General features: G+C 63.2%; 2 protein-coding genes across 6 annotated transcripts in view; one reads left to right on the top strand and one right to left on the bottom strand.

The window, feature by feature from the left end:
• Positions 1-3,129, bottom strand: part of LOC109382431 (coiled-coil domain-containing protein 187) — a 49,920-nt gene extending 46,791 nt beyond the window's left edge. Inside the window, exon 1 of the mRNA XM_019641904.1 lies at positions 2,993-3,129. Within this exon, the coding sequence (XP_019497449.1) occupies positions 2,993-3,129 (137 nt within the window). The remainder of the gene's footprint in view (positions 1-2,992) is intronic.
• A 2,850-nt stretch (positions 3,130-5,979) lies between these two features.
• The window catches only part of GPSM1 (G protein signaling modulator 1), a 28,988-nt gene continuing 18,744 nt past the window's right edge, over positions 5,980-16,223 (top strand). Inside the window, exons 1-4 of one of the 5 annotated variants that reach the window (XM_019640058.1) lie at positions 5,981-6,146; positions 6,242-7,304; positions 15,383-15,604; positions 15,955-16,090. In XM_019640058.1, coding sequence (XP_019495603.1) covers positions 7,240-7,304; positions 15,383-15,604; positions 15,955-16,090 — 423 coding nt within the window. In that variant the 5' untranslated portion in view covers positions 5,981-6,146; positions 6,242-7,239. Of the gene's footprint in view, positions 7,305-7,591; positions 12,859-15,382; positions 15,605-15,954; positions 16,091-16,223 lie in introns of those variants that run through there. The other 4 variants (XM_019640073.1, XM_019640084.1, XM_019640064.1 and 1 more) reach the window with 4 other exon arrangements.

Below are 16,223 nucleotides of genomic sequence, written 5' to 3'. Positions count from 1 at the left end.
GCGACTGATCTGCCTCACCTGGGAGGAGCGCAATGATGGTGCCAACTTGGGCCAGTGAAGCAACGTCCTCCACAACTAGACTGAAGAACAAAAGGACAACAAGTTGTCTGTTCCCCTTCCCCCAATTCCCCAGCGTTGTTCCCATCCCTCAATTCCCCAATAAAAATATTTAAAAAAAAAAAGGGGGGAAACAGTCTTTTGCCAAGAAACTCTTCATGGTGTTCAGGAAATGTGGGTTTGGGGACAGGCTCAAAGCAGCCTGGTTTATTGAATACTCAAGAGTACGCCTGCCCCCTGGAGGTGGTGAGGGGCAGCATCGGGACTGGCAAGGCCCCATGGGAGCTCAGCTGAGCCCTCCAAGCAAGACCACAGTGGAAGCAGCTGTGTCTCTGGGCCAGAGGGTCCGGAGAGGGGCGACCCCCACAGTTGGCAGGTGTGGTGCTGGAGCTCTGTGCACTGTCCACCTGACAGGCCACCATAGCCAGGAGATATCTGGCGCCTGAAGGTGGGTGGGTCAGGTGTGTGCTGGTCCTGAGGTACAAGCTACTTTATCCCTGGACGTCAGAGAAACAGGTAGAAGTCCACTTGGCCCAAGGGATGGGCATGGAGACTGGAGCCTGCAAAGGAGTCAGAATCCCCCCTGAGAGTTTCTGAAACACCACCCACCCCAGGCGGCGAAGAAGACCCCCATGCTCGGGGGAGGGGGCAGCAGCGGCACGCCCACTGTCCAGACTCAGCCGTCCCCATCCTCATGCCTCAGCACCACCTGTGGGTGCCCGTTCCTCTGTCCAGTGGCTGCCCTGAGCAGTCACACTGGCCTGTACAGAGGGAAGGGCCAGGGGCACCTGCCTGCTTCAGCCTGGAGTTCTGAGACGGAGGCTTCAGATCCAAAAAGCATCACAAATCAAAACAAATTAGTGTTTTTTCTTTGTTAAAAGGAAATGTGCCAATGCAAACGCGCCTCTGTGCTTTGAGACAAGGCTCCTAGCCACTTCTTCAGTGTGGCTGCCTTTGGAGTGAGAAGGAATTAAGGTTAAATGAGGTCCTAAGAGCGGGTCCTGGTCCGAGAGGATTAGTGTCTTCATGAGAAAGAGGAGGCAGAAGAAAGGCCATGGGGGCACCACAAGCAGAAAGTCCTCCCCACAAAGCTGATCAGCCGGCACCTTGATCTTGGACATCCAGCCTCCAGAACTGTGAGAAATAAATGTCTGCTGTTTAAGCCGCCCGGTCCGTAGGGTTTGGTTGTGTTGCCTGAGCCAAGACATAGGCCTTTTGAAAAATAACTTCCTTGGTGTCTGCACAGGGAGAAACTGACCCGCCACCAAGGGGCCAAAATCGAGCTGGTCACTCTGAAGGAGGGGCGGGCTTGTGGACTGCAAACTTCAGAGCCGATTAGACCCACAAGCCTCTTCTACTCTGTTGCTTGGGGGTGGAGTGGGAAGGAGGACGGGGCGCTGAGCATCGGGGATGCAAACACCCGCCCAGGCACCCCACTCTCAGTGGGCCAGACCAGCCTCTGGACCTCACCTCCTGATGCCAGTCCCCCCTGCCCTCCACGGTGGGGAGTTGCCAACCGGGTCATGCCCCGCTCCAGCCACAGGCTCTACGTGAAAACCAGGCTCCCTCTGCCATCCCCAGCCCCGCAGGGCGCTGCAGGTCAGCAGGGGGCCTTTTCACCAGCTCACAGTGGGGCCTTTCCCTAATTTCTGAATCGGCCTGGCTCTGAAATTTGACTAGTCCTGCAGAGAGAGGGAGGGACCCTAAAAAAAGTGCGGGTCCCTGGGCCCTAAGGTCCTGTGTCTGGGGAGGGAGGCCCTGGCTCCCGGATCTCCTTCCTGCGATTTCGTCCTCAGCTGGCCCCACAGACACAGGCTCCTTTGGGAAATGCTCAGGCGAGTTTGCTGCTTGAAGGGGGCGGTGCTTAGCCCACAGATAGGAATGCCAGGATCAGGTGCTTTCCCTCTCGGATTAGAGGCTTCCTAGGGCCTGAGAGGACACTTGCTTTGCTCCGCTAAGGCTGCTATCCCTGGCGTACCTCAACCATCGCCCCTAAATTAATTGGGGTCACAGACACAGGGCCCCACACCAAGAGGAGCCTGCAAACTACGCACGGGACCCCAGGAACCCTCCGTCTCCCCGCCAGACTGACCAGGTGGTTCCGAAATTAGGGGAAGGGCCCACTCGCCTCATCCCAGGGCCACTGTGAAGAATCCAGCAGTGAAAACAGCCCCCACCCACGTGCTGCATTCAGTCCCTGCTGAGGCTGCGGAGGCCAGGTCTGAGGCTACTGGCTGATTCTAGTGCAAAGCCGTGGTGGGAGGAGCTGCTAACAAGAGAGAGGGGCCCCAGAGGAGAGGGGGTTTCCATGGCAGCCATCAGCTGCCGGGGCTGGGAACCACTGGGCACAGGCTGTGTGTGAGGGTGGGCTGGGGGCTTGTGGTGGTGGGGTGCCCCCCACCCCTGTTCTCCTGCTTTCCTTCCTCTTGGTCACTGCTGGACAGACAAACAGGGGTCCCACCGAGGGGACCCCAGCTCCTCCTGGCTGCTGCATGCCTGCCTCACACCTCACGCCCACCCCAGTGGCCAAGAATGCCCACTGCCGCCAGCTATTCCAGGCAAGGGGTACGCTCATGTGGGGTGTGGTAAGTTTCCCCAGGTCCTGCTGTGTCCTGGACAGCCAGCCACCTCCCAACTCTGTCCCCTGTCCTGTGCCCTCTAAGGGTTCCCCATGCTGCTTCCCAGGGCCAGGCAAGCCTGAGCATGGCACCCTGCCCACAGCCTTCTCTGGGCCCATCCTGGCAGTGAAATGGCCACAGGTGCCCTGAGCACCCCTCCATTCTCCCCCACACCGTTCGTCACCCCTGCAGCCCCAGCCCCAGACTCGGAGCTGACACCTGCCCCCTCCAGCCTGTCTGGCTACCTGAGGTATGGTTGGGGGTGACCGAGTCTGAGGGCAGGGAAAGGGGGTGCTGAGGCCCTGCCTCCTCCACACCTGGCAGTGGGCGGGGCATTCAGGAGTCTGGCCTCCACCAGAGGGGCAGACACAGGTTGGTAAGGGGGCGCCTGTGGGGGTGAGTGGGTCCCATAGGCACAGGCATCTTCCAGGCTCTGTGACCACACCTCAGGCATCGCAGGTGGCACACAGGTAGTGAGCACCCAGGGGCCAAGGCCAGAGGGAAAGCGGGTGGGAAGGGGAGGGTTCCTGATGGGTAGCGTCCCCTGCTCCAGGGCCCAGGGCCCAGGGGTCCTTCCTCCACGTCTGGCTGCTTTCTAAGGGTCCCAGCCTGGTGGCCCCAGAGGCACCTGAGCTCCCTCTGATCCTGCTTCCAAAGGGAGCACCTGTGCCAGGGGGACGGGAAGCGCCCACCCATTGGCCCCATGCACAGGCCTGAGTGGAGGGCCCTGCATCTGCCCAGAGCTCCAGGAGGCAGCCCGAGGTGGTTGGAGGGGTCAGCGCCGGCGCAGGTTTCATGGCTGTGGGTGATGCCACGGGGGCCTCAGGGCAATAGAGGGGCACATGCTCCCCAAACTGCAGAAGGAGGAAGCTCTCTCCCCCTGCGGAGTGTTTGCTCTGCTCCTGCCACACCAATGGCTTTACAGCAAGGCCTCGTTCACCAGGCTCCCATGTGAGAGAGGCCAGCTGAGCTGGGACTGAGCCAGCCTGGCCTGTCTCCCTCTCCCTGTCTCTCTATCTCTCTCCCTCTCTCCCCCTCTGTCTCTGCCTTTCTCCAGCACTCACAGGACACTTGCTTGCCAGGCCTGGGGGGCACAGGTAGAATAGGGGCAGGAGTTTGGGTCACACAAGCCAAAGGCGAGTCCCCACAGACCGCCCTGCTGTGCCCTGCCTCCTTCCCACAGGTCCTGGGGACATAAACTGGGTGACAGAGCTGGCGGTGGCCAGCAAGTGCCCCAGGAATGCTGCACGGCCAGGTGTCGCTCGATGACATGGGTGCTACATGACCTCAAGCAAGCCTGCAGCTATTTCCTGGGCGTGTCACCTCCCAGTGAGGTGCTTGGGGCCTCGTGGATGGACACATGGTTTCCTTCTGGGCTCTCTACAGCACGTACCTGTGTACCCATCTGCCCCTACGGTCCCTGCTCTCCAAGGACTTGGAGGCCCCCAAGGAGAGGAAATGGCTGTGGGTGATGCCATGGGAGCTTTGGGGCAATGGGGGTGGGCACATGCTCCCCAAACTGTGCAGAAAGAGAAGTTTTTTCTGGACGAGCATATTGGAAACGGTGGTCAGACCGCGTGTTCTTTTCCCCATCTCCCTTCAGGCCTGTCCAGGGCACAGGTCCAGGCAGGAGAGAATCAGGAAACCAGGGCTTGCCCTCAGCTGCCCTGTGACTCAGCCTGGTGACCTGGGGCATCACTGCTCTGTCCTCTGGTCTGTAGGATGGAAGGGGTGTGCCGATGAGGCGGCATGCCTGGGAGTGTTGAGTGATGGCAGGCAGGCACACGGGTGCCCTCAGGTAGAGGTGGCATAGCTGACTGCCAAGAGCAGGGTCGTGGGCATGCTGACATAACCCTCGGCGCTCTGAGTGCAGTGGGTGGGTGTGAGGGGTGGTGCCTCCCAGGACTAGGTCCTGCATCACTGTCTGCACCGCCCATCGCATCCCCTCCCTGCTCCCTGAGCTGCTGACTGCGGCCAGGAGGATGCGTCTGGAAGGGAAGTTGTTTTTCTTCCGCGTAGCTCCTTTGGGATGAGGCTCATGGCGGATGAATGAAGGGGGCGTGCTCTCAGTCTCTGGTGGGGGCACTCTGCCTGGGCTGGTGCAGGAGGCGTCACAGGGTGAATTGACAAGACGGAATATAACAAGGTGCTCAGGGGTGCATGGGCAGCAAGCCCCCCCCCGAGGCTGGGGGCAGGGGGGAGCAGCTGGGGAGGGTAAGCAGAGTGAGTGAGGGGCCAGATGGGGTCCAGCGCCAGTGGGAGGCAGTAATGCTAGAAGGTTGGTACTCCCCAGGAGCTCCCCCTCTCCCAGACCTGTCATCCAGGAGCCCCCTGCTCCATGTGGACCAGAGGGATGATCATTCTCAGGACTAGGCAGCACATGTCGGGCCTGTCACCTGGTGCTTGCCCTCGTCACATTCCACCTTCCTTTGTGAGTTATTTTGCCGGGAGAGGGTCCGGCTTCCGGATGGGAGAAGACACACCTCCATGCAGTGTGGCAGGGATGTTCCCCCACAGCCAGGGCTGCCTGCAGGGGCCCAGCAGGGCCAGGCGCTATTGCAGGGCAGCAAGATCCCAACAGCTGGCATTCCCCAAACGCTTACTGTGTGCCAGGCACAGTGCCCGGCACTATCCAGAACCTATGATCCTTCACTGCCCCTGGAGGACAGCACTGCTGAACCATATGTACAGGCAGCAGAACCAAGGCTCAGAGAGGGAAAGCAACTTGGGCTGGGTCACACAGCGGTGGGGGTGGGGACAGCCTCCAGTTCTACTCGGCCTAACTCAGAGCCCGAGCCCTTGGCCAGCTACCGCACAGCACCCCCAGAGCGTTCTAGCTCCTCCAGGAAACTCTGATATAAAGTTGAGACTGTTCCAGCCCAGGGACCTCAGCTCCTCTCTCCTTGCGGTGACTGCCACGGGGCCACAAAATTCTCCCTTACTCTACCATTCATATCACATCACATCACATCACATCACTTATGAGGACCTTCTTGGCACCAAGCACCTGGCCGCAGACACAAGGTATATGTAGGATGCTCGAGGCGATGGCTTCCTGGGGACTCTGAGCTCAGATCTGGTGGGGCCGTGGAAGCCCCTGCCCTTACAATGATGTCAGCTCCGGGGGCGCCCCAAAGAGGCAGGCCTGGGGCCTCCGCAGATGAGGGCGGAGCCTCGGCATGCTGTACCACCCACCCTGCAGGGGCCAGTTGGCAGCCACAGCCAAGGCCAGGAGCGAGGCCTTGCCCAGCTCCTGTGGTCATCCGGGGAGGGTGCGTGGGCCGAGCCGCCGGGCGCAGGCTTTGGGCACAGATGGTTCTCATTGCATGCTGCCTCCCTTCCGTAGGAAAAACAAACCAGCCTGGCCAGTGGGCCCTTTTTTATCTCGTGTTTATTTTCGAGTAGTCTTCCTTTGCCTGAAGCCAGCGTCCTGTGGACTGCATTCTGCTGAGGGTCTGGCTAGAGGCCTTGGTATTTTCCCGAGGGCTCCTGGGAGGGGCTGGAAAGCTGCTGAGGAGAGTAGCCCCTCTCCGGCTCCTGGACTTGTTTCCTCCGCTTGGTCACAGCGACTTTCCAGGGTTTGGAGTCTCCTGGCTGCACCGGGAAGGTCGGGGTTGAGAAGGGGAGCAGGACAGAACCAGGTGAGACCCGAATGTGCCGTGAGGGCCTGCTGCAAGCCCCCTGTGCCAGGAGCTGGCCCTGGGCAGTGCGGAGACCAGGCAAGTGGAGCTCAGGCCATCAGCGCTCCAGGAATTCACACCGGAGGAGGTGGCCGGGGCAGGGACACCCCGGGGTGGGCTCAGCCCAGCTGCTCTGCCTGCACGCTTCCTTTTCCCTGACTCCCACGTCAAAGATGAAACCAAGGCTGGGAGGGCGACGTGGCAACTCAAGGTCTCAGCGGTAGGGTCGGGGGCTCGTCGCTGTGGACAGCTTCCAGGGCCATCCACTCCTCTCAGACCCGTAAATTCACATGGGGGACAGAACCGTGTTTGTGATCAGCCCCTCTCTCTAAACTGGGCAGAGGAGCTCCCCAATGCCTGCACTCCACTACCAGTTTGGAGAAGGGGTGACCCACGTAAAGGCTGGGCAGAAGGAGAGGAGCATACGACCACCAAGAGGGGGGTGCCTGCCAAACAAACGCAGGGGGCCCTCAAACAACCTCACGTGGAGGATGGAAAAAAGGGGTGGGAGGCCAGCAGGGATGCACGGACACCCAGGGCCCAGCAGCAGGGCCAGCTCCAGGTCCCCTGCCCTCCACCCTGGCGAGTCCGGGGGCGCGCCGCGGCCTGCTCTCGTGCCGCCCCTCCCCCCACCGTGACCCGCCCCCCACGAGCTTCCTCTCCGCCCCCTCCCCTCCCCCACCGCGCGGAGGGAGGAGGGGCTGCTGACGTCACGGCCATGGCGGGAGGGGCGGCGCCCCAAGCACATCACTTCCTCGGCGCCTCCCGCTGGCGGGGACAGGCGGACGGACAGTGGACAGTGGCCCGAGGACAGCGGACGGGGGACCGACGCCGGGCAGCGCGAGCGAGGAGTGCGCAGCCTCGGCCCTCGGCGACCCCGGCCCATGGCCGGTCCAGCCCCGCCCGCCGCCGACGAGCTGCCCGGCCCGGCCCGGCGCCTCTACTCCAGGTGGGCTGGGCGACCGCGGGGCAGCGGGCAGCGGGGACCGGGCAGGCGACCCGGCAGCAGGCGGCGGGCGGCCCGGAACAAAGGCGGCTGCAGGCGCGCAACGTGGCGGGGACGCGCCCTCCCTGCGAGGCGGCGGGGGTGGGAGCGCGAGAGTGGGGGGCCAGGAGTGGGGGTGCGGGGGGTGCTGGTGCGAGGGTGGGAGTTCCCGAGGGTACCTGGTGGAAATACCGGGGGATGCGGGCGGTTGGGGAGCCTTGGAGTGGGGGCAGGAGGATAGAGGCTCCTGGGAGGGGTTGGTGGGACCAGCAAAAGCCTGGAGACCAGCGGTGTGCAGGATGGGTGGCCGGGATGGGCTGCTACCTGCCGGAGCCACCCCCGGTCCCAGCACCCCGACAGGGTGTGAGAGACTAGTAGCTTCTCCAGCTGCCCTCTCCTGGCCGTTGGGCCACCTGGCACAGCAGGTGTGTGGAGGGGGCTGCCAGAAGCCTCCCCCCAAGCCTGACATCACCTCCCCATTGCCATAGCCTGGGTATTCAGGGAACAGCATGGCTGAAGAGGCCAGGCTGTGTCATGGGTGGGATCCTGCCCCCCACTGGCCCACCCCGTGCATTGGGGTCCAGCGGATTCCATTGGGGTTGGGGCTGCAGAGCCAGCCAGCCAGGTGGGTGTGTGCCTAAAAAGACACCTGCCTCCAGGCAGATTCATGGGTGATAACAGCGTCTGGGCTCTGCGCCCCACACTCGTCAGGGATGACGGGGTGGCCCTGCCCAGGGCTGCATGCCTGCTTGGTGACTCTAGGCCTGGTTAGGGTGTTCCAGAGGGTGATGCCCTGGGCCCGGCCCAGGCGGGCACGAGACCCTCTGAAGGGGGCTGGACTCTGCCAACCTGTGCAGGCGTCAGTGCTGAGCAGGGCGGATTGCTGGCGGCAGCTCCCAGAGGCAGGCCTGGCTCCCTACAGAGAGCCTGATGCCCCCACCGCCTGACTTGGAGGGATGTCATCATCCCTGCACCCCCAGCCATGCCTAAGACCCTGAGCCTCCAGCTGCTGAAGCTTCAGAGGCCTAACTGGGAGCCCCTCAGCCGCAAACCTCTGCCTGCACCCCGATGTGCAGAATGAGGGCCTGTGGAGGGGGGAAGCGAGGCCTTGCTGCCCCTCCCACCTTGGTCTGGGCTGTGCTGTTGGCCAGAGACACAGCCCCCATTGTGTGGTCTCAGGATGGAGCCTGAGCCCCTGGCTGAGCCCCTGGCCTGGCTCCTGGGCCCCATGGGGGGAGGGGTCCGGGGGGGGGGTGTTGCTGGCAGCTGACACTGGAGGCCTGCCCTAAAGGGTCCCCTCCACCGCCCCCTCTGGATGGAGAGCTGTGCAGGCAGCATTTGCCCAAGGGTCATCTGTTCGATGGAGAGGGGGTGCTTTGTCCCAAAGAATGACAGGAGTTGATCTGGTGGCCAACTGGCTGTGTGAGTGTGAGTGTGAGTGTGTGTCTGTGTGTGTGTGTGTGTGTGAGAGAGAGAGAGAGAGAGAGAGAGAGACAGAGAGAGAGCTGGTAGACCCTGAACAGCTGAGCATGGGGTCCAACCGTCCTAGCCACTCCACAGGCTTGACTGGGGAGCCTGGGGTGTCGGCCGGTGCCGTGACCCAGCAGGGACACACCAGACAGTACCCTGGCCTGGGGTAGTTGTCCCTGGGCAGGGACAAAGCTCAGAGGGGATGCTGGGAGAGGCCCCAAGCCTAGCCTGGCATCATTGCAAGCTGAAACCTGAACTGAGCTGGACTAGGCGAGCTGCGTGCAGATTTGGGACGTGGGGAATGAGTCTTCTGCAGGGCCTGGGAGGAGGCCTGCGGGGGGTTTGGACCTGACCAACCAGGTAGCTGTGGCTAGGTGTGGGCAGGGCAGTTCCTGGTCAGAGCTGGCTTTTGGAGGCTGGCAGGAAGGGATGGGGGCGTCCTGGACAGGTGGGGCTGTGGGGCGGGACAGGAGGGGCCCCAGCTCTAGCAGCCCTGGGCTACTGCAGCCAGGAAGCTATCAAAAGGCCGCCTGCCCCTTGAAGCCCACGTGCCGGGGGGAGCCCACCAGCGGCGTGGGAGTCAAGGGGTGTGGATACCCCGTGGAAAGGTCCACTGGGTCTGGGCACTGCTTGGATAGCTGTTTTGGGGGGAACCTCTGTGTGTGGAGGGGCTCCCTGAGGATGAACCAGGTCTCCTCTGCCCGGCCCACCCCCATGGGCTCCCCTTCCCATATCCGACGTTTTTGCTGGTGAGCGAGTTCAATTCTAAAACGGGCCTGGGGGCGCTGGGCTTAGAATACTCCCTGAAAAGAGCTGGGAGCTACCAAGCCCCCACATGAGGCCCTGGGGAGGGGCTGAGTCAGGGAGGCAGAAGCTCCGCTGCACCTGGGCCCTGCTGCCCCTCCTGCCGGAGCGGGGGTTTGGGGGGGAGCAGGTGGCCAGGGAAGCCGTGGGTGGTCCTCTCCTGGCCTCCCCCAGCCACTGCTAAATGCTCCTGCCTGGGGCTGGGAAGGGGGGAGGGCAGTGGCAGAGTACCCCGACTATGGGTGGCCTTTAGAGATGTGTCCCAAACAGCAGGCTCCCAGACAGGGGCCTCCCCAGGCCTCATGACCATGCCACGGGTCCGTCCCCACGCGGCTGCCTCCCGGGCTCCCCCAGGCATTGACTCTGGCAGGACCTCTGGGGAATGATGGCCTGGTGGGCCCTTCCTTGGCCTGGCCTGGGGTTCTCAAGCTGGGTGACACTCACGGCCTCCTCCCCAGCGAGTCCACCCCCGCCAGGCTGCCTGCCCCCTGCTGCCCCTCCATCGCCCCCACTGAAGGAGATTCAGTGTGGCTTCACTCTGGGGGCGCCGGGACAGGGGTGAGCAGGGACCCAGAGTGACAGCGCTGGAGAGGGAAGACAGTGGTGATTGCATTTAGCAGAGCATGGGGCTGAGGGGGACACGGCCCCTGGTTAGCTGCAGGTGGTGGGATGTGGAGGCCAGTCTCCGTCATCAGCACCAGAGGGCTCCATGGAGTCTGGTGGGGCAGACAGGTGAGAACAGGGGGTAGAGAGCAGGGCAGTATGGTCCAGGCGGGGCCAGGATGCTGTCTCGGGTGCCAAGGCCGGGCCGGAGGGGTGTGGCACAACGTGGTGGCAGAGAAGTAAGGCTGGTCACTTCATGACCGGTGAGCCTGCGGGCTGGCGGCGGGAGCTTGGCAGACAGCACCCTGCCTCCCGGCCACTGCAGTGTGGCCGCTGGGAGAGCCGGCCCTGGTCAGCCCCTCGCAAGGAGAGGTGTGCTGGACAGGTATGGTGTTAGTGAGTGGATGCAGACCCGGCTGGGGCAGGCAGGCTCGTCCCGAGTTGCCTGAGGTGTTGGGCCAGGTCTCTCAGGACTATAGATGGCCAATTAGGCATCTTTTTAGACAGCTGGCAAATCCCAGCTGGGAAGGCCACTCCGTCCCAGGGTTTGGGTGGTGAGTCTGGTGGAGGAGCTAAGACCACAGCCACGGGGACTGAGAGACCTGGGCAGCCCCACCCCAGTCTTGTGGCCTGAGAGCGGGGCTCTTGGTGGCCCTTGGGGGACAGCCTGCAGGGTGGGTCTGAGGGCAGTGGGCAGCAAGGCAGACTGGGCAGACCGCTGTGCCCAAGGTGGCTGCAGTCCCAGTGCTGCCTGTGTGCGTGGGCACCTTGCCAGGTGACGGGGCAAATACCTACAGACCTGCAGAGGTGGTGGGGGCAGAAGTGCCGAGAGAGGATGGCCTGCACTGCAGCCCCGGCAGGCGGAGGAGGGGCCTGGGGTTGGTGTGAGGGTGCAGAGTTTGGGGGTTCAGCTTGTTGACAGGAGCTGGGCACAGAGAGGGTAGCCCAGGCCCTGCCTTGTCCCCTCAGCTGAGCTGTCCTGGGGAGTGGACAAGCGGTGTTGGACAGAGGCCTCAGGGCAGGGAGGACACCCCGGTCAGGACGCCCTGGGGAGCCTGGTACGGCAGGCAGCCTGGGCCCCGATCCTGCCACCTCTGCAGACACCTCCCCTCCCCGTCCAGGACTCTGCCCTCCCAGAGCCCCCCAAAATGGGCAGGGCCTGCAGGGCCTCATGGCTGATGCTGGCCTTGGGCTCCTGCATCCTGCCTACCCTCCCACTCAACCTTGCTCAGACCCCAGGTGGTCGGTCTCAGGGAGTAGGACCCACCCTGGCTGTCCAGTTCCCTCACCCCGGAGCTCCACCTCCCTCCCCGTCCTGGGGTTCTAGCTGTGCAGCCTTGGGGACCCCTCTCACCCCAGCGCCCACAGCTGAGAAGACAAGTGCCTGGCAGGAGGGGCTGCCCGCTATTAGGGCAGAGAGAGCCTCTGTGAGGACCCATGGGTTCCCAGGGGCTGGCACGGGCGGCCCCGACAGATGCCTTGGACGTCTCACCACCACCGCTCTGCCCTGACGGGCCTGGTCTGGGGACCCAGCCGCCTCTGAGCCTCCATGGCCCCTTCTCTGCCGCTGGACGTTGGCGCCAATCCCCACTACTGCAGGGGGTTCTTCCCTTGGCCCAGGGGAGGTCACAGCGTTCGGCCTCGTTGGCCACAGGTGGCTGGAGGAGCCAGGAGCCCGGCAGAGTAGGTGACCGAGGGTCTGGGAAGTTTCAGGAAAAGGAGCTGGGGGGACAGATACCTGTGGCTCCTAAGCTGCCCCCACGGGCCCTGGGCAGCCTCCCCAGGCCCCTCACTGGGTTAGACCTGGCTCCTGGAGCCTCCTTCAGATGGTCGGGGTGGGAGGTGCTAACGGCACGGCCTGGACTCCATGCTCCGCGGGCCCTGCCATGTGCCGGTCCGGGGAGGGCACGGTCTGGCTGGGGTGGGGGTGGGGGGCCGGGAGCAGACTGGGAGCCGGATGGTGCGGGCTAAGTGCAGACCCTGACAGGAAGGAATCCTGGCTTCACTGCAGGTGGGCCCTGGAGGCAGGGTGGGCTTCCCCGGCCCGGAGAGCTCCGCCCCGTGGAGAGAAGGGGCTGGGGCTGGCGGCCGGCCCGACCCAGTGTGCCATCTCCTTCCTTCATTCACAGTGCTGGGGCTCCTTCCTGCTGAGTGACACGGCTCTGGCCCAGAGCTGGCCTTGAGGTCAGGGTAGAGTAACAACAGTTTGCCGAGGAGGAGTCGGGGGGTGAGTGGGAGGGAGGTCACAGCCCCCGGAAGGATGTCCTCTGGGCTTCCCTGCCCACCCGCCCGCCCGCCCTGCTGACAGCGCTGATCCGAGGCTCTGAGCGCCCTTATCCCTTGATCCACCTTCGTTGCTGTGAGCCCCAAATGATCTGCCTGAGGGCCTGGGGTGGCGAGAGGCAAGGGAACCCCAAGACCAGTGCAACCTCAGGACCAACAGCTGGCCGGCCAGCAGGGAGGTCCGGAGCCCGCTGATGCTGGCTGCCGTCATGGAGGGCCAGCCTGTGGCCCTGAGCTTGGCGGAGAAAGCCGTGTGCAAAGTGGTGTACGGTGGCCCCCGCCCCCGCCCGCTGCTGCTGCCCGTGGGCCTGGAGCTGTGGCTGTACGTGCAGAAGATGCGAAGCCTGCAGAGGAAGAGGTGTGGCGGCACCTGGGAGGGCACTGGGGTGGGCAGGCAGTGACCAGGCTGGGGTGCGGGTGACGGGTGCCAGCCTGGAGGTCAAGGTGCAGCTGGAGGTTCTTGGGATAAGTGGGGGAGGGGGCTTCTGGCCCCAGACACCCTGCTGGTGCTTCTCCAGGCCACCACCTCATGTCGCCAGACACCTGTGTTAGACGCCCCCAGGCTGTGCTCCGATGACATCCCCTCAGCGTGCCCTGCCCACCCCCTTGACTTCTGGGCCCCAGGCCCTTCTCAAGCTAGGAGCCTTTGCTTTGAGATGGGGGGGGTGGGGGGGTGGAGGTGGGGACAGATCTGGCAGAACCAGCAGGGCGTGCTCCTCTATGAAGGCACCCTCCTCCACAGTCACCTGGAGGAGGACAGGGCTGCTCGCCTGTCGGATGGCTTGTCGAGCCGGGCGGGGACAAGAAGCCGGGTGGGTGGCACCTCAGTGCGAGTGGGGCTGCTATGATGTGCATCCCGATGGCCCTTCCCAGAGCAGCTGCTGAGGTGAGGGCACGTCATGGATGGGAGGCTCGGCCTGGTGTCCTGGTCTCAAGGCCTCGCCCCGACCCCTGGCTCTCTGAGGGGCCACAGGGCTCTGCCTGCACCTGGGGAGGCAGGGAGGTGGTGGGGTCCCCTCCACAGAGGGGAGGGGCCCAGTGGAGGGGGGGCCTCCCCTGCAAAAAGCTGTGAACCTGTGGGGCGCTGGGCACAGCTTCTTGAGGGTTTGCCAGCCCACCCCAGCCTGTTCACTGGGTCGTTAGCTTTGGAGGCATTTAAGGTGCCCGTGTTCTCAATAATGTGGGAACAGAGTGAATGGCACGTGGTTTGTATCAAAGGGACATTTGGTTAAAATGGTTGAGAAGCACTGGCCTAGACAGCTTTGTTCATTTTTTTAAGGAAATATGTTGATTTCCCCCCAAAAGTCCTGAGCATTGCACAAGTCTAACAACACAGAGAAGAGGCGAGTGCCTTGGGGCACAACAGGGCTGTTTTGGTATGGACATTTTTAATTACTCTAGGTTTTCCACAAACTCTGATGACCTCAAAAAGCAATGGGACTGAGATAAGGACAGTCAGGGCCGGCCTGCGACCATGCAGAGCACGTCCCCCGCTTTACCAGGTCTCCTCTACGTTCATCCACTGGGCTGGGGGCCAGCCGACCTCCGTGGGAGGACCCTCTCCCCAGGCCCCGCCTGCCGCTGCGTGGCACCCCCTCACTGAGGCCCAGTATTCCCTTTCTGTCTCCCCTCCTGCCCTTGGGGCGTCCTCCAGCTTGGGGCTTCTCTTGCTGCCCCCATGGCATCTGTATTTCCCTGTAACTGCCCTCCTGTGCCAGGCAGGGCAACAGGTCAGGCCTTGAGCATGGGAGCCACATGACCAGTTGGAGCAGGATGGAGAAGAAGGCTGAGGCCCTGGGGAGCAAAGTGTCCCCCAAGGCCCCACAGCAAGAAGGGCCAGAGCCAGGGACAGCCAGATTGACTCCCAGTGCCCATGACTCACCTGCCGACCGTGTCCGGAGCGCAGCTCGCCTGAGGCCCAGGGCCCCACCTCAGGGTGCTGTGCAGGGCCCAAGGGTGAGGGGCTTCCTCTCTGAAGCCACTGCCCAAAGGTGGGGGCACAGACTCCAACGAGAGTGCTGATGGCCCTGGGACCTTGGGGTTGGGCCACATTCACGGGGCAGGAACCTGGGGCCGCTTTTCAGGGGTTGAGTTCATCCTGGGACAAGGTGCTGTCCACCCACAGCAGCACCAAGGCTCGGGGGCAGCATGGGGGAAACAGCTGTTTCTCAGGCCAGCTCTGGCCAGCAGCCAGCAGTATTCTCAGCTTGTGGCGGAGTGTGTGTGGTGGGGGGGACGGCAGGAAAGCGCTAGGAGCTGGTTGACTCTTGGATCAAATGCAGCCATGCTCCCCCAGAGGACAGGGTGGGGCATGGCATGGGGTTCAGATAATGTCTGAACCCCTAGACCCCACTGAGAGCTTGGAGGATGGGCCCCTGAGGATGCAGGGTAGAGGAGGGGCTAGGCTCAGATCCTGCCTGTGTGGCCTTGACTGGCTCGCTGACCTTCTCTGAGCCTTGGTTATCATCGGTGGGGATTAGGGCCTGCCCCAGGCTGCCATGGCCACTCGGGGGGATGGCGTGTGGCACCTGGCTCCTGGTGGCCCCTCACCTGGACGGCTGGCACTTAAGGGTCTGCAGTGTTTGGAGCTCGGCCACCGCAGGCTGAGGGTCTTACTGTAGTCATAGACACGACTTCGCCCAGGGTGCTCCTGAGCCCTGGTGGTGAGGACGTTTGGGCATAAGTGAGCTACATGGGTGTGCCCACCTGGGGATGGGCATGCCGTCAGACCCAGCACGTGCTTCTGGGCGTTTATCCAATAGGAGATTTACGTCCGTGTGTACAGGTATGGCATGGGCCACAGCTGTCTGAGAGACCCTGTGGTCACAGTGATGACGTGAGGAGCCTGGGTGCCCAGGCTCTGACCTCCCCTCTCTGCCCAGGATGGAGGCCTCGTGCCTCGAGCTCGCCCTGGAGGGCGAGCGACTCTGCAAGGCTGGGGACTTCAAGGCGGGCGTGGCCTTCTTCGAGGCGGCTGTGCAGGTGGGCACCGAGGACCTGAAGACGCTGAGTGCCATCTACAGCCAGTTGGGCAATGCCTACTTCTACCTGAAGGAATACGCCCGAGCGCTAGAGTACCACAAACACGACCTGCTGCTGGCCCGGTGAGCCGCGGGCACGGAGGGCTGTACCTCGCCTGCTGGGTCAGTCCTGGGCAGGGCCTGGGTCCCTGCCCTCGGAGGGGCAGTTACAGTGCAGGATTCACTGAATGAGTTACTGTAGCATTATTTCTCACTTGGAGGCCCCCAGGCCCGCCTGCCTCATCTGGGGTCCTCCCCAAACCCCAACAGCTGCAAGATGTGCAGGGGCCTCCTCCAGACCTGGCCCCGCAGAAGAGGGTCCCTGAGCTGCACACTGCACCCAAGGGCTGGTCCTCCCACCCTTCCCCGGGCCCCCTGCTGGGCTCAGTCCCAGCAGATCTCAGCCTGGCCCCTCACTTCTTCCTGCCCTCCAGGACCATTGGTGACCGCATGGGGGAGGCCAAGGCCAGCGGGAACCTGGGCAACACGCTCAAGGTCCTGGGCCGCTTCGACGAGGCCATCGTCTGCTGCCAGCGTCACCTTGACATTGCCCAGGAGCAAGGGGACAAGGTAGGTCTTCAGTTCCCAGGCCGCCTGCCTGTCCCGCCCCTGACCTGTGGCCCCATTCAGGTCTGGGATTGGGGCCTGCGGTGTGAGTGACACACCACTCACTCTGTCTCCGTGGGAGGAAGATGGGAGGACG

Source organism: Hipposideros armiger, unplaced genomic scaffold, assembly GCF_001890085.2.
Source record: "Hipposideros armiger isolate ML-2016 unplaced genomic scaffold, ASM189008v1 scaffold_3, whole genome shotgun sequence".
NCBI classification, from domain to species: domain Eukaryota; kingdom Metazoa; phylum Chordata; class Mammalia; order Chiroptera; family Hipposideridae; genus Hipposideros; species Hipposideros armiger.
The sequence above is the reverse complement of the archived record's forward strand: the minus strand, read 5'-3'. Positions and strand labels throughout refer to the sequence as shown.